This window comes from Ctenocephalides felis, unplaced genomic scaffold, assembly GCF_003426905.1.
Source record: "Ctenocephalides felis isolate EL2017-DRISC unplaced genomic scaffold, ASM342690v1 CF-g0.4_SCAFFOLD_01886, whole genome shotgun sequence".
In the NCBI taxonomy this organism is placed as follows: Eukaryota; Metazoa; Arthropoda; class Insecta; order Siphonaptera; family Pulicidae; genus Ctenocephalides; species Ctenocephalides felis.
The window spans coordinates 82503558-82531065 of record NW_020538040.1 but is presented as its reverse complement, the minus strand read 5'-3'; the positions used below and the strand labels follow the sequence as shown (position 1 = coordinate 82531065).

General features: G+C 27.2%; 1 protein-coding gene across 1 annotated transcript; it reads left to right on the top strand.

The window, feature by feature from the left end:
• The first annotated feature begins 9 nt into the window (after positions 1 to 9).
• On the top strand, positions 10 to 25580 carry LOC113375448. Its single transcript, XM_026615386.1, has 21 exons — positions 10 to 287; positions 1750 to 1837; positions 1909 to 2296; positions 2693 to 2906; positions 2982 to 3204; positions 4434 to 4653; positions 4968 to 5252; positions 6962 to 7070; positions 7536 to 7623; positions 8069 to 8456; positions 11043 to 11256; positions 12922 to 13144; positions 13210 to 13429; positions 13497 to 13630; positions 16462 to 16502; positions 17067 to 17154; positions 17534 to 17912; positions 17976 to 18189; positions 18531 to 18753; positions 22492 to 22711; positions 25281 to 25580. Exons 1-21 carry the CDS (start codon positions 141 to 143, stop codon positions 25573 to 25575), a joined length of 4401 nt encoding a protein of 1466 aa, XP_026471171.1. The 5' UTR covers positions 10 to 140; the 3' UTR covers positions 25576 to 25580.
• Positions 25581 to 27508: the final 1928 nt, after the last annotated feature.

The following is a 27508-nucleotide window of genomic DNA, read 5'->3' as shown; positions in this document are numbered from 1 at the left end:
TCTTATCGCCGTAACAACAAATGATTTAATTCAGAAAAATATAAACTTTGGGTGCAATGTAACATAGTTAATCAATTCAAATTTGGTTTGATGTAATATTTATACCATTTATTTGTTTTATTAGAAACTTTGTGTAAAAAATGCTTCGTTTACTGTTTTGTGCTTTATTATTTGGCGCCCTGAATGTTGAAGGCGCCAAAATATTAATGATGTTTAATGCTATCTCAAGATCACATTATATCCTAGGAGAAGCACTTGGTTTGGGATTGGCAGAAAAAGGACATGAGGTAATATATAATTTTAATATATATATATATATATATATATATATATATATATATATATATATATATAATAATTAAATAATTTATTATTAATTTTTAATCTGAATAAAAATGCCGGTACAATGATTTGCTTGAACGCAAATGCTTTGCAAACAAATATATTCTTGAACTAGATAATGTATTAGCAGAGTCTACAAATCGGGCGTAATATTAATAAAAAGACAAAATATAAAAAAAACATAATATTAATAAAAAGAATTTCTTTTTATTTTAATATCTATACGTTTCGGGAATAGTCTTACCCTTCATTTAGTAGAAAAAAGTAAAAACATTTAAGAATAAATATATACATAATCATGTTTTAAAAATTCAAAAATAATTAAAAATGGTACGTACAATTTGAAATAACTTTTCAGTTGACTTTATAAACAAGTAGGTACATTGGTCTATAACAATATTAAAAATTTCTAGTTTTAGGCACCTTTTTATAGTATGAAGATATAACGCTATACGTATTATATGTAGTATAACCATTTAATATATATTTAATTAAAACATTAAAAAATGTATTTTTTATTATTTATTTGATTATTATTCACATTGAAACGAATTTGGTATATAGCTAGCAAATTGTCGAATTAAATATATTAACCCTTTCCACTCGCGAATTCCGAGATTTATATGAATTTTGCCGCTGGAGCACCGGCATTCGAGTGGAAAGGGTTAAGTTTTATTAAAAAAAAAATTATTTACACGTTATCATCATTGTGCAGTTCTAAAATAATTACAAAAAATTGTATAATACATAAATAAAGATATTAAAACATTTTTTATATATTTATTTATTTTATTGTATAAAACATGTTTAAATTTTTGTGTTTTGTTCTTTCTCAATATTTTTTATAAAATAATATTTCAATATTAATTTTAGTGTATTATACAATTTTTTGTAATTATTTTAGAACTACTGAATGACCAAGTGTAGAAACGTATAAATAAAAAAATATTATTAAATTTATAATATTTGTAATTTGATGAATATCTATATTTGTATATACGTGCATATATTATTCATACTTAATATTTATATAAATATATATCGTAAAACAAATTGTGCAAAAGTTTTAGACTTACACTTTGCTTTTTTTTGTTTTGTGCAAAATAGCAAAAACAAAATACATCATTTAGTATTTTTACTTATTTCAAAAATCTTTGCTACATATTTACACTTATTTCATATAAATTAAATTGTGTAATATATTAGTACTTCTGTTTATAAATGCTACTCATTTAAATAATTGTGTAATGAAAATATTTTATTTGATTAGAATGTTTAGTTTCTAGTTCCATTTTTACAACATTTAAGCTATTTTTCTTAATAGTTTCTCACTAAAATGAGAACCTCATCAAAATTCAGTAAAATCATTAAATATTCACATCTAACTTATATATTTTGATTTTTCAGGTTACCATGATAAGTCCGTTTAAAAAGAATAACAATCACGCAAATTTTAAAGAAATCATATTGGAGGATGCTTTTGATTCCTTACTTGGTAATATATCAATTTATGTATTAATTATATTAATTCTATCAAATTTAATATTTATAACATTTTATATTTAGCAAAGGAAATGCAAAATAGTTTAGTCGACAATAAAAATCGTAACATGTGGAAAATGGTTTTCCGAATGGCATACATTGGTGCTGATGGTACAAATAAAACATTTCATAATACTGAAGTGCAAAAATTATTAAAATCTGGACAAAAGTTCGATGTATTTTTGACTGAATGGTTTATGAATGAGGCTTTATTATTGATGGCACAACATTTTAATGCAATCCCGATGGTAATGAGCACAGCAGGATCATCAGGATGGACTAATAAAATGGTCGGGAATCCTTTCAATCCTGCTTATGATATTAATCTCATTTTGCCATTCACAAATCCATTGAGTTTTTCTGAAAGATTGATAAGTACTGCATTCATGGTTTTGGAGGAGATTCTTTATTGGTAATTATGCTCATTAAATTGATAAATGATAAATGATAATTTTGTAATACATGCTGGTTTAAAATGCTCTCTAAAATATATATGTAGATTTTTATATCAATATTCGCAAAAAAATGTTACGTTTGACATTATAGTGTCTTGTTTTTATTTGAAAATTTGGCAAATTCTTTCTTTGTAATTATTAGTGTAAAACTATTAATTACACACATTTTTTCAAAAAACTAAAAAAATGCAAATTTTATTTAAATGAAATTGGTTTGAAGGTTGGTCGAGCTGTTATCGTATTTAAAAATTTAAAGCAGCTTGCCCATTTTTTTGATTTAGATTATTATGAGATATTTAAAAGTTAATACAAGGTGCATTAATGCAAAATGTCACTATTATTATTTCTTTCAGTCGTCATATGAGTCATCAATCTGCATTATATGAAGAACATTTTCGTTCACTAAACGGAAGAGATCGTATGAATGAACCTGATCTTCCATCAATTGTCACCAACATATCATTATTATTGCTAAATTCGAATTTGGCAGTATCCAATGCAAGGGCCTACGTACCTAACGTTGTCAGTGTAGGTGGCTTACACGTAAATCCAGGAAAACTTCCAGATGTAATTATATTTAAATCAAATCTATTATATTATCATTACACTTCTTAATCTGTTATTCTTCTACCGTATCTCTAGGATCTTCAAAAAATACTCGATGATTCTCCACAAGGCGTAATCTATTTCAGCATGGGAAGTAATTTAAAAAGTTCAAATCTACCAGTTGAGACCAGAAATGGAATCTTGAGAACTTTTGCAAAATTGAATCATACAGTGTTATGGAAGTGGGAAGATGATAAATTACCTAATCAACCGAAGAATGTTATAATCAGAAAGTGGATGCCCCAACAATCAATATTAGGTAAGGGTATAATTTCACTATTTCAAGATTGTGGTTCAAAGTCATATTTGTGGTAAGAATATAAACCCTATTATAGGATACACGAAAACCGTCGGGTATTTGAATAAAAAATTACTATAACGAAGTTGATAATAAATTAAACTAGTTGGTATTGGTATTTTGCCTTGAGGCAAGCTACATGAACTTTCCGATATGTGTGAATAATCGACTTAATCAATAAAAAATAAATTAATTTATGAGCGATTAAAAGTATTCCGAGTGGATTTATTAAACATAATTGAGAACGAATGAACACGTGAACTCGGAGTATTTTCTACGAGCAAATTTTCAAAAATCAATAATTTTTATAATTGAACCAGTTTCCGTGTACTTTAATGGTTTAGTATGTTAATTAAGACCAAGTAATCTATCGTTATACCATGTAAATAGTCTAATATTAATTTTAACATACGTCAAAAAAACTACTCATTTTCTCAAATTTTGATGAAATTTCAAAATCAAACTACTTCTTGTTTTAAGGCTGTAATATTTTAGTATGATCTATAAGACTATGGTATCTATTGTCAAAAAAAGTCATAAAAATTGTCGAAAATTTTTTTTGTAACACTTTATTACAAGAAAACGGCCCAGCTAATCTTTACCAAAAACTAATCAACACGAGTCCCAACCGATATCTTTCGTACAGTTTTTGAACTTTCAAAATCGATTCATAATTGTGGGCTAAAACGTGGACTATTTTTTTTTACTATTTTGAGATTTACAAAGAAACGGTTTTGCTGATCGTCACGCAAAATTGACAGACGCTAGTCCTCATCGAGAATTTTTTTGAAATTGGTCCAGCCGTTTTTGAGAAAAGGCCGATTTACGGCAAAAAATCTTGTCGCATACACACACACACACATACTTCTTCCAAAGTTGGTCTCATTCGATTCAGAATGGCTTGAAACGTCGAGAAAACATAAAATTAGCGAATCGGATTTTTTGATGAAAACATAAACTTCTCCTTCGGGAAGTTAATAATTGTCTACTGATGAAGCGGTATTTTGAAAGTCGATGTATGGTTCTGTGTATGGTTCCTTGTAGAAACTTGTTTTTGATATCAGAATATTTATTTATAAAGTAAACCTAAAATGTTAAATCGCCTATGAGTCTCTGTATTCTGCCAGTATTTTTTCTACGACTAAATCTAAACATTTTGTGTTTGGTTAATATACTACATCAATTTTCAGCTCATCCAAATGTGAAGCTATTCATTACACATGGTGGTTTGCTAAGTTCCATCGAGGCGTTGTATTTCGGCATTCCACTTGTTGGAATTCCTGTGTTCGGAGATCAACCTATGAATATGGCAAGAGCTGTGAAATCGGGCTATGGCATTAAAGTTGATCTAGATACAATTAGCGAAGAAATCCTAGATGAAGCTATATCTAATGCACTTGAAAATCCAAAGTAAAATTTCATGATATTATAATAATAGAATTTACTCACCTTGTTTTTGAATCACTTTTTTTAAATGTATTTATTTCATTAACGCTCATCAGTTATATACAGTTCATTTTCTGTAAAAACTGGATAAAACATAAATGTAAAAATTGTATCGTCATTCATAACCAATGGCTGGGTTGCCAATGAAGAAAATTCATGAAAACAGTCCAAGAATACTGAGAATAGTTTTGGTTGCTATTCAAATTATAATAATAATAATAATTATAATAATAATAGTAAAAATAAACATGATGTTTATACGTGTTATATTTTTCCAGGTACAGAGAAAGAGCGCAATTTTTATCAAACATTTTCCGCGACCAAGATCAGAGTCCTATGGACAAGGCGGTGTCCAGCATCGAGTATGTCTTACGGCATAAGGGTGCTCCATTTTTGAGGTCACCTGCTGTACATATGTCAGTTTACCAAAAAATATTACTCGATGTCATAGCAGGATTGCTAGCTATTATTCTGTTGCCGATATTTATTTTATATTGGGTGTTTAAAAAAATTGTTAAGAAATGTTGCAGAAGTTCAAAAGTAAACAACGCGAAGAAAAGAAATTAGATCGAAGTTAGATAAAGTGTATATTGTAATCAATTATTTTCTAAGTTATATTTATATGAATAATTAAAGTAATTACATCAAATTTTGTTTCAATAGAAATTAGTTTGTATGCTATGTTTAAACTCACGTGTTTTAGGGCGGAAGAATTGTGTGCGAGGTGTAGAAAAATATAACCTTTTAAGATTTTCCTGAAATTTTTATTTTGTAACTTTCTGAAGAAAAATCTTTGTTACTAGTAAACCTGATTTGCAAAGTTTATGTTTTCTCGACGTCGCGTTGAATCAATTGACACAAAAATTGTAAAAAATATATTTGTTTTGCCTTTTGTTTTCACACAACGGCAGCATCTATTTCAGAAATTTTAAAGCAGTTGAACTAAGAGCCAGTGGGCGGATAATTTGTGCATGCCCATCTATACCAATCTTACATGAGATGGGGACTGACTAAGCCCAAAATGGCGGACACAACTACTGTGCAGATGTTAAAGGTACCATTTTTCGCCTATTTGAAAATATAATATTATTACTATCGGAAATTACTGATGATTATGACGCGGTTATGTTTTATGTAAAGTATATGGAAAATATTGTACAAAATTTCGGTCTGTGTTTACAAGAATTGTTCTATATAACAAATAGCAAATACATTCCTTATATTTAACTTCCGTTAAGGTAAGTTATAGTAATTGCAAAACTATCGAGAAAAATGCATATCTTTACATTATAGGGTCTTCTTAACATTTTGATATACCTTTGAAAAAATGAATGGATGTGTGTATATGTATATGTGTGTGTATGTATGGATGAGTTTCAATACAAATGTTTGTCTACGATTTCGAATGCACGAATCAACCGATATAAATGATTCAAAAAACATTCGATTTTTGGGTTTCGTAGATCCAATAACAAAGTTTAAAAATGACATTTGGCGGGCAAACATGATCATTAGACATACGGACATAAAATTATTGAACTTTTTTTTTAGAAAATTTAATAATAAGTTTATATGGGATTCGTACTAAGATCTTTAATGTTTAACTGTTTAAAACAGCTACGCGCGCTGCGTATCATTTTGAAAAACAATCTACATTTTCATAAAAGTTTTTAAAATTTTAAATTACACCATGGAGAGTTCCAGCAATTTGCCTTAAGGGCACAATGCCATTTGCCACTAGTTACTGAACAAATGCACGTTTGGGATTTTGAGCACTTAAGTAGTTTGCCTTTTCGTAACTCTGATTTAAATATAAAACTAAGATGCCAAAAACACCCCGCCTAAAAATAAAAAAATCATAATTTTCAATAATGGCACTGCTGAAAGTATATATATATATATATATATATATATATATATATATATATGTGTGTGTGTGTGTGTATTTTTATCAAAATGAATCTTTTTGTTAGCAAATTTATCTCGACTATTATACGTAAGAAATCATAGGTAATATCAGTGTCATTGTCTTATAACGTTTTTAACTGATTTGTATACCGATTAATGATAATATATAGATATGATAATGATATGAAGGTAATATCAAAAACTATATTTGATTATTAAAAAATTCAATGACTTGTATTACAAAATATTAGCAGTTAGTATAAAACTGAACTTCTTATTGTGATTTATTTATCTTAGAACAATCGAACAAAAAGTTTTCTAAGATGTTTAAAATATTTCCTTTATTACTTTTGCTTACAATTAGTGCTCAAGTTTATGGAGCTAAGATTCTCATAGTTTTTAATGTTGTATCTAGATCACACTCGAATATAGGACATGCGCTCGGTATAGGATTAGCTAAAAGCGGACATGAGGTATAATAAAAATTATATTAAAATTACTAATTAATACAAAAATTACTTAATGGCTTATCCTATGCGTTATAAATTTAATAAAATAAAATTCAATTTATTATGACTTATAAAGGTAATAAAATGTTTCAAGCATCTAATTTTATTCACTCTAAATCTATAGAGTATTACAATACAAAATATGGATATAAATATTTCGGTAAAAATATTTTATTTCAAATGTTATGTAATGCTATATTATACCAATATCATTATACGAGATTGAAATATTTTTTAATTCTATCTAACTATATTAAAATGATTGTTTACAGTTCATTTAAATGGATAAAAAATGAATTAAATGTTTACTGAACCCAAATTATTAATATATCATACTTGAAACTTTTCTGTAATAGATATTTATTATGTAATTGTTTTATCTATGTAAAAAATCACAATTGTAATATCTATTTTTTTAACAAATTTTAGGTCACCATGTTTAGCCCCTACAAATGGGAGGAGAGCCATCCCAAATATACGGTTCATATACTTACTGAAGTTTTCGAATCCAAACCAGGTATGCATATTTTTGCAAAAATGCGCATAAAATATTATATATACATATATATATATATATATATATATATATATATATATTAGGGTGGTCCTTAAAATGGTTATTTTCGAATTTCCTTGCCCCCAAGGGCTCAAACGGTTCCAAATAGATAAAAAAAACAATTCTCTGAAAGTTTTAGCTCTTAAAATTAACGTTTCGATAGAGCGCAATTCTATCAAAGTTTTGTATGGAAATAGCATGGAAAATTTTTCAAAAATTTTAAAAAAGGTTTTTTAGATGTAATTTAGCAAACAAATAAATGAATAAAACCCATTCATTATCGCTAAGTTATACCTAAAACATTTTTTTAAAATTTTCAAAATTTTTTCCAAGATCCTTCCATACGAAGTTTGACTGAATTGCGCATATTGTATACATACATAAATGCATTTTTTTTAATTTTTAGCTCAAGAATTTAGAAATAACACATTTGGTTTAAACAACAAGTCCGTAGTTCAAATGTTGAAAATGATGACGAAGTTAGGCCAAGAATCTGCATTAGGAACATTCTACCATCCAGAGATGCAGAAATTAATTAAATCTAGAGCAAAGTTCGATATGTTTATTTCGGAAACTTTCATGAACGAATGCCTATATAGTTTGGCAAATTACTTCAATGCCCATTCTGCATCTGTGAGCACTTTTGGAACATCGTTCTGGACTGACAAGATGACTGGAAACCCGTTCAATCCCTCATATACTTCTAACACATTTTTAACTTTTGGAAGTCCAAAGACGTATTTGCAAAGGTTGGGCAATACAGTACAAACTGTACTGGATTATTATTTATACTGGTAAGTGTAAAACTTGAGTTTTGAAGGGATTTTACAAAATAATAGTTGCATTATACAACCAATGCAAAACATACATTTTATGAATGCATTTATTACAGTATAACACTGTAAATAACCTTGATCTGGCATTTTGTTAGAAATATTCTTCAACGGAGTTGGAATCACTATTTATTTATTTTATTAACTTCCCGCAGGGCAAGTTATAGTAATCGCAAAAAAATCAAAAATGAAAATTTTTATATTTCTTTACGTTTCAAAGGTTTCTGAATATTTTGGCATACCTTAGAAAAAATGGAAAAAAATACCTGTGTGTGTGCGGATACAAATTTTCGTCGACGATTTCGGGATCACCGATCAACCGATATGAATAATTCAAAAAACATTCGAATCGTATTGATAAGCAGACGTGCTGATTAGTTTTTGCCAAAGGCAGGTCTAGCCGTTCGAAATATACGGGGCAAAACGTGCCAAAAATGGTAACTTAGTTTTTAAGAGAACGGAGCGTTACGCGATTTGGGTACTTGCAAGTTTCTATAGATAGTATGTTTATAACTATATATAGTTACGCGATTTGGGGTACATAGGGAGAATAGCTATAGTTAGTAATAGGTGATCTGACAACTATCTTCCTAGATCTCAATATTTTGAAATATGTACGTGGATTTTTATTATGGGATGTACCTGTACCTGAAGCGATGTACCTGTGATTAGTAACGCATCAGGCGACAATACATTTTGTAATCAAAGTACATATGCATGAGGAGTATTTATAGTAAGAATGGAACGAATACTGATTTAAATACTGATCTCTTTTTTACGCAAACTTTGATAAAAAGTTAATTGTCTCCTCATGAGTGCCATAAAAACAAATATTGAAGTATTTTGTATGAACTAGCTGTTCACATGTGTCAATATTATTTGTAATATTTTACATTAATTGTGATTTTATATTAAATCATGATTTCAATCGTTTGTACTTATAACACTTTAAAGACAAAAATTATAACTAGTTGGGTGTATGGCATCGCGCCTTACACCCAACTCCGTACCGTAACTCTCCGTACCGTAACGAAATGTTCGAGGAATATTAAATGTTTTCAGATAGATTACTATAAATATTGTAACATTGTCTAATATTTATAAGAATTATATAAACTGAATTGCAAAGTTGAAATTATTTATTTAAAGTATATTAAAACTTTAGTTAGAATTGCAATTAAAATCTGAATTATTTTCGATATACAAAAAAAAAATTCAGAAAAAAAAATTGAAACAAAAATTTTTGAAACAAAATTTTTTTTTTCAAAATCAATTATTTTGTTAAAACAAGCAGAAAGTTCTTTGGATCATTTAAATCGGACGCTTAGTTCTCTCAAAAACTGCCCCTTTTTGCACATTTAGCTCTGTATCTCCGAAACAGCTGGACTTGCTTTTACCAAAAACTAATCATTACTTTTACCCGTCATTACGAATTGAATGTTTTTGGATCATTCAAATCCGATGCTCCGATCTTTCCGATTATTATTCCGATTTATATTTTCTGCATTCTTTGCTCTGTATCTCCGAAGCGGCTGGACCTGCCTTTACCAAAAACTAATCAGCACATATCCCTATCAATAGGAATCTAATGTTTTTTGAACCATTCAAATCGGTTGATCCGCGAGCCCGAAAACGTGACCAAAAAATTGTATCCGTACATACATACACACACACACATCCATTTTTTCTGAGGTATGCCAAAATGTTCAGAAACCTTCAGAACGTCGAGAAATGCAAAAATTTTCAATTTTGATTTTTGGACGACTACAATAACTTACCTTACGGGAAGTTAAAAATGTATAGAGCAGGTTAAATTATATGGAATTAAAAAAAAATGGCAGTAACACTTCGCATTTCTGAATTACGGGTCATTTAAAGAAATTATGCCGAATAAATCAGTTATCGAAAGTTAATCGTGAACCAAAAATGACAAATTTCTCGAATTACAAATATCTTTGAAGTTCTCAATATAGTTTCTTTTTCTTCGTATCTTCAAACACTCTTTAATAAGACTGATTTACTATTATTTTATCTTCAATCATGAGTTTCGTATCCAAATTGTACACAAGTTTAAAAATATAAATCAATAATAAGTCACAGGATTGAAAATTTCTGACTAATACTCAGTATATAAACTAATTAAACTTATCTACACAATTATAAACGCGCATAGATTCACATTATTGAATAGAATTATTATATTATCATAAAATTTTCTATCTATTAATAATAAACATTATATCGTATTTTTGCTTGTTTATAAATCCCAATAATGTTTACCCATAATATTTTTATATTACTCTAATTAAGAAATAGTTTGATTGCAAATCGAAAACGAAGAAATATTTATATTATATTTAATAATGTTTTATCTTGAATTATTTGTACAAATGAGATTATAACCTAATTATTGTTATAAGATTAAACATATCTATTTAATTAATTCATGATGCATATTATTTTTTCAAAATTAAAATTTATTTCGACTATTTTTCAAATCAAAATGTAGTTATACATAGTAAAACTAAATTTATATATTTGTTTCAGGAAGCATCTGAGTGATCAACAGCCCTTGTATGACAATTTTACATCTACATTATACAATGGTGATATGTCAAAAGTACCATCATTTACATCAGTAATTACAAATGTGTCTTTAGTCCTTCTTAATTCCAATTTTGTTGTATCTGATGCTCAAGCATTTGTTCCAAATATGATAAACATTGGTGGAATTCATATCAATCCCAAGAAACTACCGGAGGTAATATTCATCCATTTTGTAAAAGATTTTAAACAATATTTATCAATTTATATATAGGAGCGAAGTTTTGGATGCAGGTTGTTATAATGTTTGATTTTATTTTTGTCGTTTAATGTTTAATGTTTATTTTCTACGCCATGCGACGTTATTTCGAATCGGCCCATATAAAATTGGGAAAAAATATGTATATGTATGTAAATGTAAGTTTTGCATTTCGCCAGCGTTTTGTCGAAAACAATTTTAATAACAAATAATTAATTAACAGCACTAATTATTTTTGCGCGACGATTTGAGAAGAATTCGATTTTGATAATTAACAGATAAATTAAGAGTAAATATTTTGAAAATTCATGTTTGAAGGAATTCATAAGCAAAGATTACTTTTTGATAATGATGAATCGTTTTATTAATTTAAAATTGTTTGTTTATTTTTTAAACTACTTTTAAAATTTGATATATTTTAATTATTGTTAACGTTCGCATGTTGCTTTAGCTGTTTTTAATAACTAACAGTTATATCTAATTATTTTGAAAATTTTAATATGATTTTAAAAAATCAAAGATTATTTGAAGGGTAAAATGAAAATTTTGCTGATTAATTGTGATAGCAGCGGATCATGCTGTTTTTATTTGTAAATGACAGTAAAATTTGTATTATTTCAAATAATCACACTGGATCTTCGCATAGGAGAAAAGTCATGCAGCATGTGTTAGGACAAAACATAACTTATATCTGGTTTATTTAAACTTAATTATAAACAAACAAATATATATATATATATATATATATATATATATATATATATATATATTAGGGTGGTGCTTAATATGGATATTTTACGTACTCCAACCAAATTTCCTTGGATCTTCTTCCTAAGTAAATACTTATTTTATTAAATAAATCAAATTTTTGTTGTAATTTGTTATTTATAGTCAAATTAAGCAAATATAATATTATTCTCAAAATTTTGATTCACTTGTCACTGAGCTAAATAATTCTGAAAAACAAATGAAATTTTACCCATGTTATTTCTATAAAAAACTTTGGTTAGATGCGGACTATCTTAAAGTTAATATAAAAAGTTAAAACTTTCAGAATTTTTTTTTACCAATTTGGAAGCATTTGAGCAACAAAACCCAAAAATATCCATATTAAGGACCACTCTAATATATATATATATATATACCTACCATTCAATATATATATATATATATATATATATATATATATATATATATATATATATATATATATATATATGGGACATTCTTTTTCAAATCGCACGGATTTTCGGAAAAATAAAATGTCACATTTTAGAATTGTCTGATTTTTTTTCATACATAAAATCATATGACACGCATCTCAGGATTTTGCTGAAAATAAATTTTTTACGTAAATATTTACGATTGAAATATGGATTTTTGGCTCAATTTCTATGAACATCCTCTGCGGTAAATTAATTATTTTCAGTTGTGCTGATCGGATCCGTATTAATTTTTTTCTATTACACTCATATTGAAGTAAACTTTGTAATGATTTAATTTTTTTTTATTTTTGCAATTTTCTTAACAATAAATGACCGCGTCATGTTCTTGAAAAAGTTTTCAAATTTCATTATATGATATTCATTAATATTAACACAAATTATATAATATTATAATTAGGACTTGCAAAACAGGCTTGATAACGCTAATGAAGGTGTAGTATACTTCAGTTTAGGAAGTAATTTGCGAAGTGCTCAATTACCAAATGCGACTCGTGATGCAATTTTGAAAACATTCTCCAAACTAAACAAAACCGTTTTGTGGAAATGGGAGGATGAAAATATGCCAAACAAACCGGATAATGTTGTGATCTTACCTTGGATGCCACAACAGGCTATATTAGGTAAAGATAAATGAATCAAATTTTACATTTAGGTATAACTTAATGTATGTAAACCTTTTTTGTAGCGCATCCAAATGTCGAAGTTTTTATAACACATGGAGGTTTATTAAGTTCATTGGAATCTTTGTATTTCGGAAAACCACTTGTTGGTATTCCAGTATTTGGGGACCAGCCTAAGAATATGGTTAGAGCTGAATGGTCAGGATACGCAGTTAAAATTGAGTTGCATGAAATAACAGAAGAAAGATTAACACACGCTTTGTCAGAAGTTTTAACGAATCCAAAGTAAATATAATTTTAACAATTTCAATAATGGATAATTATTGGTGCCAGTAATGAATTGTGGTTTTAGATACCGTTTGCGAGCTCAAGAACTATCAAGAATTTTCCGAGACGAACGTCAAACTCCAGTTGAAAAAGCTGTTTCATCAATTGAGTATATAATTCGGCACAAAGGAGCTCCATTTTTACGTTCGCCTGCAGCTAGTATGCCAGATTACCAAGTTTTACTTTTGGACGTGATTCCTGCGATCGTACTATGTGTAACTTTACCTATTTTAATAATCTTTTGGATTTTAAAGAAGGTTATATGCTGTGTTAGGAGACTAACACGCAAAACTGATGTTAAGAAAAAACTAAATTAAGGGAACGATTTATTTATGTAAAATTATATTAATAAAAATAGTATTGATTTTATTTGATAAGAATTCTTGAGTTGATGAAATTATTACAGTGAATCGTAAAAAATATCTATCTTGTTTCATTAATATTGTTAACTACCTGAAGAAAAAAATATTTTTTCGGCAGAAAATCTGTTTTGATAATTTTATTTGTTCTTCACGTTTCTAGTTTTTATGAATTGACTGATATGTGAGAGAGCGCTCATTATTCACGTGATAGATTTTGTAGAGATTTTTGGACCCCCACTTTTCCAGGTGATTTGTCGTGATATTTAGAATTACCCCTCCCCCACGTGTATTTTTAGTTAGGTAAAATTTTCCAAACAAATTTTTCGAATTTACAAAAAAAACGTATATTTTTTGTTTATATTTCGAAAAATTAGGTAAAAAAAGCGATTGAAGTAAAACTTATTTGCTACTGTACAAAGTAGCAAATTTAAGTTAAGTAAAAATAAGTCCATCATATAACAATTTTGAATAATGTTCATTAGTAATAAGCTAACACTCGTAATGCACATATTTATTAGTCTCAACCATTATACACATTTATATAATGATAAATTATAAATTCTATATTTATAATAGCATTAAAAATATGTATAATATTTAAAAACAATAATGTAATTAAAGTCATATGTATAGTATAATATAACAGCATATATAGTAAGTCAATAATGAAATTATAGTCATTCAAATATGGCATGATCGGTTTGTCATTGTAATTAGCATTTAGAAAATAACTTTCATTAGTAAAATGAAGTAATTGCTGATTAATAAATTCTATAATATTCATTCACACAGAGGATTGTGTTAAACAACGCCTAAACAAATATCGTCTCCGCAACTTCACTCATCATGTAACCGTGTTTGAAGAACTTCATGTAATTAAAATTAACATACTTTCATTGATTGCTTGATTTTTTTTTACTTCTTCGCTGGCATATAATATAATCTCATTCTTTGAACAGCTATAATATCTGTCGTGCCTAAAAATATTTTCCATTTAATAACTTCAAAGATTTATAGAAACTACGAATAATATAGAAATAATTTCTAATCAATAAACTTACGTTTAGTTCACGGTACAAATGTTGAATTTGTTTTATTATTTTCAAGGAACAGGGTAAAATATTCTTCTGATTCAGGCATTTTTCATTAAATCAAGATTTGTACTACGATGTAACTTTAAAATGTTTATTTATCTATGCCGATTTCCTTGCTGATATGGGTACGCATACAACGACAGATCTCTATTCACATACACGACAACTAATCACAATCGACCCGTATTGAAATGATTTCATCGAGAGCGAATGACGTACAGTTCTGGCGTAACGCATTTCCGTTGCATTTGTACGAATTTACACCCTAGTCACGCCTAAAGAAGTTTTACTTTAAAAATAAATACACGTGATATCTTACTAGACCCCTCTAGATTTTTTGTCAAACCCCCTCCCCCTAGAAGCCTCACATCATTATTGGACGCCCTCTGATTGGTTGCAAACTAATTTTTTTCTGGCTATAACATTTTGTCGAAATTTTTTTAAATGACTAGCGTCTATTAGATTTGAGCCTTTATTATGCATTTTTGTAATTAACTAAAAAAGTATCTTGTTAACATTTTCGTAAAAAGTTCTTTATTTATTTATACTTCAAAATCGTATGAAAGTTGTGTAAAATTATGAGCTAATAATTCCATATTTTATTTTCTTATACAAATTTTATTTATAAATTATAAAAAAATTATAAAATTATTAATGTTTGGAAAAGAGTTGGTCAAATTCTATTAAACTATAAAAAAGATCAAAATTGGTAAAACTGGCTAAAAGTGCATTTGTGGCACCTGCACATAGCATTTGTAGTATTCATAGATTTAACGTAATATTTCCATATCTACATACTGAATTCTAAAACATTTTTGAAAAATAACTTTTTCCAATGTAATATCTTGTCTTGATAGTATAGAGTGGTTATATCAGAATTCATATAATTTGAAAGGAAAATAAAATTGAAACTTATTCGATATATATTATCAAAATTTTATAATACTATGAAAAAATAAAATTCAACTTACCCTAATATACATATGGACCATTCAATATCAAGTTAGCAACGTTTTATCTATTAGAACCTTTGTAGAAAATTTTTATTTATTAATAATAATTAAAAATAATCAACAAAAAGCGAATCGAACTCGTTAATTATATTAGAAAATAATAAATAATGTGCAAATAATAAGTACAATTGTCATCGTAAAACGTAAACAATTGATTACACTTTAATGCAAGTAAGAAAGATAAGATTTCTCAACTAATCCTATAATATACATACATGCATTCATATATATATATATATATATATATATATATATATATATATATATATATATATATTCATTCATTTATTGACTTTTATATTTATCTATAAGAATGTAAAGATTTTAAATTTCAGTTGTATTCATTTACTTCAGCGTATGACACGCAATTGTATTTTAATTAAATGAAGTGAAAATGCGTCTAACCAAAAATTTGAAGTCAGTTTTATTTTTAAATTTTTTATTATTTTTACCTACTTTGATACATAGTGCTGAAATATTGATGATTTTCAATTCAATTTCAAAATCACATCATATATTAGGAGAAGCCCTTGGAATAGCTTTGGCTGATAATGGACATAAGGTAGATATTCTTCTGCAATTTTTTAAAATTCTTAATAAATACAAAGAATGTTCTTGCCAGAACTTCCTATTTACCATTTTCATAGTTTTTCGACGTTTCAAGTTATTATGAAACGTTTGCCACCAAACTTAAAAACGTATAATTGTGTATGAGTGCCTGTGTGTATGTGAGCCAAAACTTGATTTTTGTCAAAATTGCAGATAATTTTTACTAAAATTGTTTACAGAGTTTGAAAAAAGTTCGAAATCGGTGAAAATTTTGTTTTTGCTAAAAATTCAATAAATTCATAAATAATTTTGAAAAAATGTATTTTTATATAGCGGTTTAGTGAAATAGCCAAAACAAACATTCTAAAATATTATAGGCCTGAAGAATGTGATTTTATTATAAAATGTCGATAAAGTTTGGAATAAGACCAATATAAAAAAATGCTAAAATTAAATTCTTATTAACTATCGGAAAATTGATGTAACTATGCTGAACATAAAATGCCATTTACGCCTAGTAGTTTATTTTATTATTTACACTGCTGGTTATTAATCTTTTTTTGTTTTTATTGTCAAGGTTACTATGGCGAGCCCTTTTAAAAGAGCTGAAAATCATACAAATTTCAAGGAAATCGTCTTAGAAGGATTAATTGAAAAGTCTATTAGTAAGTATATTAAACTAAAATATGAGAAGTTAATAATACAAATAATTTTGTGAATAATATTTACAAACAATTATTTACATAATATTTAAATTTATTCAAAAAATAAAATTGATTAGCAAAATTTTTGATTCTATGAAATTACTTTACAAATTATATGACTTCCAACATATTTATTCATAGTTCAATATTGTCGTTATGAAATTTTATACCTACATGATTGTAGCTTTCACAAATGAAGTAGGAAATTTCTTCTCATAATGTATTATATTTCTTTAAAATAGCTATTAGTAAAAATAATCATCACATAGTTTATAGAATGTCAAATTCTGATTATTGTTTTACTCAAATCATTTAATAATGACTGTTCTTTATAATTTAGATGCCATGTATAACTTTGAATCCAATGATAGATCTGCACTGAGTATGATCAAGTATATATTTGATGTTCGGAATAAATTTGCTGAACTAACTATGCAACATCCAGAGATGAAGAAATTAGCCAACTCGAGTAAAAAATTTGATTTATTTATAACGGAATTTAATTTAAATGAGTGTATTTTTGGTTTCGGGTACCACTTTCGTACAATTAATATTGTATTTAGTACAATTGGTACGAATTATTGGACTGATGAGATGGTAGGATTCATTAAAAGTCCTGCAAGAGAGCCTAATATTATTCTTGGATATACTGTGCCTATGACGTATTTTCAAAGATTTGTAAATAGCTTATTTTATATAGGATACGATTATTTAGATCGGTACGTATCGCATCTATAATATTTTAAATATACTTTGTAATTTTGCAAAATTTTTGTTTTCAGGTCTCGCATGAATTATCAAGAACAGTTATATAAGAACTTTTTCCAACCATTGCAAATTGGATCACCAACTCAATTTCCATCATTGAGTGATCTTTATCGAAATTTTTCTTTAATTTTGCTGAATAATAATGTTGCAGTGTCAAAGCCAACGCCACAATATCCAAATATGATTAATGTTGCAGGAATGCACATTAAATTACAGAATTTAAATGAGGTTGGAATAAATTTATTTGTTTATAAATGTTTTTTTATTAAAGTTTTTAGTTCTCTAATCTCTTAAATCTGATTCGTATTAATCTTAACTGTATAAACCAATAAAAATATTTCATTGGAAATCATAAAGCATAATAAATACCATTATTAGAGATTCTAAAACGCAATATGAATTTATTGTTTTTAATATATATATATATATATATATATATATATATATATATATATATGTATATAATAAATCATAACAATGTAATCGTAGATAAATATTTAATAACAACCTAAAATTTGAAATATTTGCATGTGTTTATTAGATTTTATTTAAATATTTTAATATTTTAGGACCTTCAAATTTTAATGGATCAAGCCAGAGAAGGCGTAGTTTTATTTAGTATGGGAGGGAATTTAAAGAGTTCGAACTTACCCAAGGAATATCTAAATATTATGTTAACATGTTTAGGTAAAATTAATCAGAAAGTACTTTGGAAATGGGAAGACGAGCATCTTCCAAATAAACCAGATAATGTTATAATTCGGAAATGGTTACCGCAACAAGATATACTAGGTAATCAAACTGTATATATATATATATATATATATATATATATATATATATATATCAGATTTTCATAATATTAGCATAATTTGATTTTCTCTTACATTAATTTTTTAACAATTAAAATTTGCAACCTTCTGAATTCTTCTAATATTTATAGACCATTCTTTTTTTTCAAAAGTAACATTCCTAGTGATATCAAGTTTATTTAACAATAAATGAATAGTTATGTTCTATAGTCTTAGTTATAGTTTAATCGCTACTAATTCCTGTTTATTATTTCTATCAGTATACATTTTCATACTATGTGTTGAAGTAATTGTAGAAAATACAGCTTTCTAAATTCGCCATTCATAAAATAAATAGAAGAGAATAATGGTAAAATAATAGAAAATTATTAGTGTTTATGAATTGAATTACTCAATAAGAATTTTTAATTTCACAATATTAACATCATACCTATACACCCAGAAACACGTTAAAAATGTGTATTTTTTTACGGCATACAACATTATAATATATTTAAGCCCGGTGCACACGACGCCAGTTTTCATGCTGGACAGTTTTTGTTTGTTTGTTACCCTAGGAACGACATGATAAACCATAATTTACGATCTTGCGCGACATAATTTGCGATCTGGCCTGCTAGATTTCACGCATTCACAACGGCGGTATACTCATCATAATTTCTAAGTAAAACCGTTGCCTTAACAACGTCGAAATTTGATTTCATAACAACTTCAGTCCTTGCAAATTCCTGCCGTATTTTACGAATAGAGCATGTCCTATGTCGGCGATAGATGAACGATCTCGTGGCCGATACCTTCAGTGTCCAATAGGAAAGCTGCGTTTTGACACGAAAATACCAATGCGTACTTGATTCATTTATTTCGATTTTGGAAGCGTTTAGTTTTTATTTTGTAAATAGCTATTGTGTATATATAGCGGCGTGAATAAATGATTAGTTTAGGAAAGGCAGTTCAGTAATTTTAAAATATTCAAATTTCCGAAAAAATTTAAATACGCATTTTTTTTTCAAATTTTCGTAATTTTATCTGAAATATCAAAAAAATTCAAAATTTCCAAAAAATTACAAAAAAATTCAAATCGTTTTATTTCAAAAATTTCGAAATTTGCAAAAATACTCAAAATTAAAAAAAAATTAGTTGGGTGTATGGCATCGTGCCTTAAAACAAATTGCTGGAACTTCCCGTACCGTAACGAAATGATCGAGGAATATTAAATGTTTTAAAATAGATTACTATAAATATTGTAACATTGTCTAATATTTATAAGAATTATATAAACTGAATTGGAAAGTTGAAATTATTTGTTTAAAGTATATTAGAACAAAATCAAAATAAAAATCTGAATTATTTTCGATATACAAAAAAAAATTTTTTTTTCAAAAAAAAAATTTGAAACAAGAATTTTTTTCCAAAACCAATTGTTTCGGTAAAACAAGCAGAAAGTTCTTTGAATCATTTAAATCGGACGCTTAGTTCTCTCAAAAACTGCCATTTTTTGCACATTTAGCACTGTATCTTCGAAATGGGCTGGGCCTGCCTTTGCCAAAAACTAATTACCACTTCTCCCAATCATTACTAGTTGAATGTTTTTAGATCATTCAAATCGGATGCTCCGTTCTCTCAAAAACTCGATTTATATTTTTGCACTTATTGCTCTTCATCTCTGTAATTGCTGGACCTGCCTTTGCCAAAAACTAATCAGCACATCTCAAAATTTTTGAAGAAAAAAAACAAATATCTTTTATGTTATCGTCGATCTCCAACGGCACAAAAAAGGCCCTTCACTGCTGCAGTGATTCCGGCCTTCTACGTGGATCAAATCCAAAAAAAAAATTCGTTAAACTAGATAATATTGTCTGCAAAATTAACTACGATAAAACAGAAATCAAAAATTGATTAAATGGCGGCGTTTTTAAAAAAAAAAGATTTTGGACTGCCAAAATTCGATTTTTGATCCTATCAAAAAATCGATAGTTTATTTTACGGAGAACTATATATAAAACATGTACAAATAAAATTGATAGTGATCGGATCATTTGTTTTTGAGGAATCGCTGCAGCAAATTCGAAAAATGCTGTTTCGAGAAAAACGCGTTTAAAGATAAAATGATCGTTATACTATATACTATGTATATACTCTTTAAATGGCTGTGACTCAAAAACTATTTAAGATATCGATTTGAAATTTTGGTATGTTATTTTTAAAGGTATAACCTATCGAAATATGAAAAATTGAAAATTCGACTTTTTGAAAATTTCACACTAGTTGTGCCCCCTAAACTGAAGCATTTTATTATCTTTTAATTATTATTGTTTCACCTAATTCTAATCAGATGCGATACATACATGTTTTTGTTTACAATTCATACAATTCCCTGTTTGTACACTTATAAGCATTAGTGTATTTTAGACCTATAAAATATAAATTGTGAAATTCACAGTGTATATTTATAATAAACTATTTGAATATGCACGAAATTAATATTAATAATAAAATAAGTGAAAATCTGGCGCAAAATTCTTGCTCGCTAGAAATCCTGTTACGATAGAAATCATGTTACAAGGAATACTAGCGTCGTGTGCACCGGGCTTTAGACCTATAAAATATAAATTGTGAAATTCACAGTGTATATTTATAATAAACTATTTGAATATGCACGAAATTAATATTAATAATAAAATAAGTGAAAATCTGGCGCAAAATTCTTGCTCGCTAGAAATCCTGTTACGATAGAAATCATGTTACAAGGAATACTAGCGTCGTGTGCACCGGGCTTTAGACCTATAAAATATAAATTGTGAAATTCACAGTGTATATTTATAATAAACTATTTGAATATGCACGAAATTAATATTAATAATAAAATAAGTGAAAATCTGGCGCAAAATTCTTGCTCGCTAGAAATCCTGTTACGATAGAAATCATGTTACAAGGAATACTAGCGTCGTGTGCACCGGGCTTTACATACAGAAATTATTTGCTTTCATATGAACCAAAATCTGGGAATTAATTATGTTAAAAAAAAGTTAAATAATTTTTCCATACTTGCCGATTATTTCATGATTCAATCAATATATTGAAATTTTAGGATTATATACGTTTAGGATAAAAAATAATAATTTAACATAGCGAGTTAATTATGTTAATTTTTATCTGACAATGAGTAATTGTAAGGACAAGGAGAACCTCAGGTATTGTTGTCTGGGACTTCTCATTGTAAAGAAATTGAAAATAACAACACACCCCTTTAAATATTACAGGACTATAAGGAGAGTTTTATTTGTAAAATTTTAATGAAATTTAAAAAGTAGCACTTTACATCAGTGTGCAGTATTTCTTATTAATATATGAAAATAGCCTTGTGGTTAAGGCCTAACTTTTTAGCATATTTTCTTTGATTATCTCTGTATAGTATTAATTTATATCTAATCATTTTATAATAATTAATTATAAGAAATATTTACAATGATGAATTATTTCCAAATACTTTGCAAACAGAAACTTAGGTATTTAAAATGTTGTATCTCTAAGTACATATATTATATATTATATGTGGGTTGTAAGTTTCGACAAAGTTATGGTCAGCAATAAGTGTGAATATAGGTATATATTTTTATGAATAGAAAAACTCAATATTCGCTAACAGTTTAAGTAACTGCAACCACTAAACTATTTTTTTTTAAATTATATTTTACTGAAATTTCTGGGTAAATTTCAGCACATAACAACACTGTTGCTTTCATAACGCATGGTGGTATGCTCAGCAAGATAGAAGCCATCTACTTTGGGGTACCATTGTTAGGAATTCCTATCTTAGGAGATCAGTTTATGAACGTTGCAGAAGCTGTTCAGGATGGCATTGCAGTTTCACTCGATCTGAATAAGTTGACCGAAAATTCATTTGACACAGCTTTAAATGATATTTTATACAATTCAAGGTAAACTTGGCATCGTGCCTCAAAGCAAATTGTTGATACCTCCCGTACTATAAAAATGTGAAAAAGCATTTAATGTTTTCGAAAATTTTGATTTTTTTTTTCAAAGCAATCGCTTTGCGTTGCTGTTTTAGAGACGAATTATAAAACGAATTATACTGCACATTGCAGTATAATGGTTAAACATTAAAATTCTTTGTACGGAACCCATAGAAATGTAAACAAAATCTGTACTTATTATTAAGACTTTTATAAAATATCTGATAATTTGATGTGCATATGTCCTAATGTCCAATTCCATTATAATTATAAATTTTTTATTGGCTCTCCGAAACCGCTGAATCTGTCTTTCGAAAAATTTAACCAGATTTTTATTATGCCAATATGAGTGATATGTCTCTTTGTGTCCCGTATCTTTGGAATGGGTTGACCTGCTTTTACGGAAAATTAATCAGTGCGTTTTTTCATTAATAGGAATCAAATGTTTTTTTGAATCATTCAAATCGGTTGATCCGTGCTCTTAAAAACGTCAGCAAACTAGTGGGGTGTATGGCATCGTGGTTTAAGGCAAATTGCTGGAACTTCCCGTACCGTAACAAAATGTTCGAGGAATATTAAATGTTTTCAAATAGACTATTATAAATAAATACTATAGCATTGTCTAATATTTATAAGAATTTTATAAACTGAATTGCAAAGTTGAAATTATTTGTTTAAAGTATATTAGAACTTTAGTCAGAATTAAAATTAAAATCTGAATTATTTTCGATATACAAAAAAAAACTTTATTTGAAAAAAAAATGAAAAAAAAATTTGAAACAAAATTTTTTTTCCAAGATCAATTATTTTGTTAAAACAAGCAGAAACTTCTTTGAATCATTTATATCGGCCGCTTATTTCTCTCAAAAATTGCCATTTTTTGCACATTTAGCTCTGTATCTTCGAAATGGCTGGGCCTGCCTTTGCCAAAAACTATTCATCTCTTCTCCCAATCATTACAAATGTTTTTTAGATCATTCATATAGGATGCTCCGATCTCTCAAAAACTCGTTTTCTTTTTTCTGCACTTTTTGCTCTTTATCTCCGTAACTGCTAGACCTGCCTTTGCCAAAAACTAATCAGCACATCTCCCTATCAATAGGAATCGAATGTTTTTTGAACCATTCAAATCGGTAACCGGAAAATTGTATTCATACATACATAAACACACATACACATACATCCATTTTTTCTGAGGTATGCCAAAATGTTCAGAAACCTTCAAAACATCGAGAAATGCAAAAATTTTCAATTTCGATTTTTGGACGATAACAAAAACTTACCCTACGGGGGGAAGTTAATAATGGTATCCGCACATACGTATATACTATACATACACAAACAACAAAATGTTCAGAAATCTTTGAAACGTAAAGATAAGCAAAAAAAATTATCATATTATTATATTATCGATTTTTTTTTGCGATTACTGTAACTTACCTTACAAAAAGTTAATAAATAATGGTTTCATTCATATTTTCCTAGGTTTGCTTTGGATACTCGCGAAAGTATCAGACAATTTTTAAGTAATTCAATTTTTGGTTAATTTCCAGATTTACTTAACCACGGTTAAGTAAATCTGTAATAAAAGCAAAAATTTTAAAAATTGTTTTAGAGCAGGACAAAGTATCCTCAAAATTATATTTAGATGACTATCTTTTATTTTCAAAGATCAAATAATTTAAAACATTACTTTTATTATAACAGTTTTTCGTCAAGAATAATTGGAATAATGGAAAACTAATACTAAAAATCTATATATAAATTTATATTTTTTCATAAAAATATTATTAACTTAAGTTAACTTTATGATTTATCATTACAAAACATCAAATTGTACCCAATTATCATTATCACAGTATTTTCAACAATATTTGAAATTAGTTCGGATAATTATTATTAAACGAAAGTTTTTTCCTGAAATCGTATTATTTTATCATAGTATTTATTATCAGTCTTACTTTAATAACTTATACTAAAATATACTAATTCTTACCAAACACCTATACATATCATTTAAACAAAAATTACGTTTTATTGCAGTATGATTTAATTAATTAAAATTATATTGTTGATTACTAAAGCTTAAACAAAATTATATTCTTTATAACTAAATATTATTTAAAAGAAATCATTTTCAAAATATTTTTTAAGGTTTTTAATATAAATATTATCATAGGTTTAAGAAGTTTATGTAAGACTTTCAGATCATATTGACCCGTTGAAAAATATTAATTTTTAAATTTAACTTAAATAGAATTATTATTGGAGTTGAAGAAAAGTAGTGATGACAATTTTGCCTAATAATGATTTTATTGATTGTTAAATCTTTTTGCGCCAATTTTCATTATTTTGGCTTTTGTTTCAAATTCTTTTCAATATAATAAAACATAATCGATAATTGTCACAAAGTTGTTAAAATTATGTCTTGATGAATGAAATTTTCCTCATTTCACATTTCATACATGGTTTTAATTTGGCGTATAGAATAAAAAAAGATAATGTTTCTAACTAAATTTTAATTTTATTTCAGTTACCGTGAACGTGTACAAAAATTATCTAAAATATTTCGAGATACTCCAGAAACTCCATTGCAAAAAGCTGTTAATAGTATAGAATATGTTTTGAGGCATGATGGAGCTCCATTTTTAAAAGCACCTTTTGATGATATGCCGATGTATCAAATCCTATTAATAGATGTCATTGGCGGAATAATAGTTATTATAGTTGCAATAATATGGATAGTTTATATCTTAGTTAGATTTCTAATTACAAAGAAAAATTCACAAAAGAATAGTAAAGTTAAAAAATCAAAGAAGATCTCATAATTGATAGGAACAGAATTATAGACAAAGAAATATGCATTTATTTATTGCCTTTATGACTGTACTTGCACATATTATATGTAAAAACTTAAAACATACACAAAAATAAAATAACAAGATTTTTCAGTTTTTAATTATTTAGTTCATATTACATTAGTAGCTTGAATAGACTTTGTATGACATAAGAATCTTACGCAATAAAAGTATATTATTAAGTAGTATCGAATACGAATAACTTAATAGTCATCTTGACTATGTAAAAACACTTAATTATTGTGTGTTTAATTCAAGCATTTTAATATATGATTGTACTCAAAAATACAAGATATAAATGCTAATAAAATTATCATAGTTATATATATATATATATATATATATATATATATATATATATATACATATATATATATTTACAGGGCCAGATTTAGAAATTTTGCGCCCTGGGGCACTGACAAAAATACCGCCCCATCCCTAAATTTTTACTTAAAATAGTTTATATATATCATTTTTCTAAAATTAAAATAATTATTTCATTGCAGAAAATTTATTACGCATTACATAGTGTAAATAGTGGTGCTTGGCATCGTGCCTTAAGATAAATTGCTGAAACTTCCCGTACCAAAAAATAAAATTAAAAAAAAAATTAAAGCGATTGGCCTGCTTTAGCTGCGTACAGACAAAATAAAGAAGCGCCGCCTCGCAGAATAACAGATAAATATTTTACAGAACTCATAGAAATGTAAACAAAATTTATATTATTAAAATATCTGATTATTTGATGTGCATATGGCTAATTATCATTTTTGACCGCCAAATGTTTCTCTTTCAAATTTTTTTTATTGGATCACCGAAACCGCTAGGCCTGCCTCCCACAAATTTAATCAGTTCTCCATTTTGTCTATATATGTAAATTTCTTTTAATGATATTGAACGTTTCGTTTCTCAAAATATGAATTATTATTGGCAATTTGGCCCGTATATCCGAAACAGTTGGACCCGTCTTGGTCAATAACTGATCAGCACGTCTCGCTATCAATAAAAATCGAATTATTCAAATAAAATTTAATTTTAATAAGTTTAATAAATGAAACTTAATAATTTTCAAAAAATTTTGAAATATAAAAAAAAATTTAATTCAATTTTTATCATTTTTCAAAAAAATTTAAATCTTTTTATAAAATGTAATTTTCAGTACGGAAAGTTTCAGTAACTTGCCGTAAGGCACAATGCCATGCGTCACTAATTTAATTTTTTTCGGCGCTATGAGCTTGGAAGTGCACAAATTAGTCATTTTAAGAGGGCTCGAGAACTGAAGAACATATTTTTCTTAAACTTTCAACTCACTTACGAATCTTTATATTAGCCAAATTGCCAAATTTTGCATTGCATTTGTATAATGTTTTGCTAATTATATTTCTTGAAATTAAAAATGTTATTAAAAAAATGAGTTAATTATAAGGTATAGATATTTCTTCTCATTATCCAAATTTTGCCGCCCCCGAAAATTTGCCGCTCTGGGCAGTAGCCCCGACTGCCCCTACTGTAAATCCAGCACTGTAAATATAGGTACATATACATGTATAATAGAACACTTGAATAAATTGAAAATATATTTTGATTTTAAAATTTAACTTTATCTTTAGTATATATAATTTCATACCAAGTACACAAATTTTTCACGTAGCCATTTTTTTATAAATTACAATCTGTCTACATAGAAAGACATTGAGTAATTAATTTGACAAATAACATAGAATTTCAAAGGGAAAACCCAGAGGTTCACTTTATATTAATGTACTAAATTATGACTTAATTAAAATTAGGTATGTATCCATATAATCACTATTCTATCACTATAATCTTTCCAAAAGATATTCAAAATCTTTTAAGACTGAATTTATTTGTTTATTTTCTTCAAAAATCCAAACGCAAATAA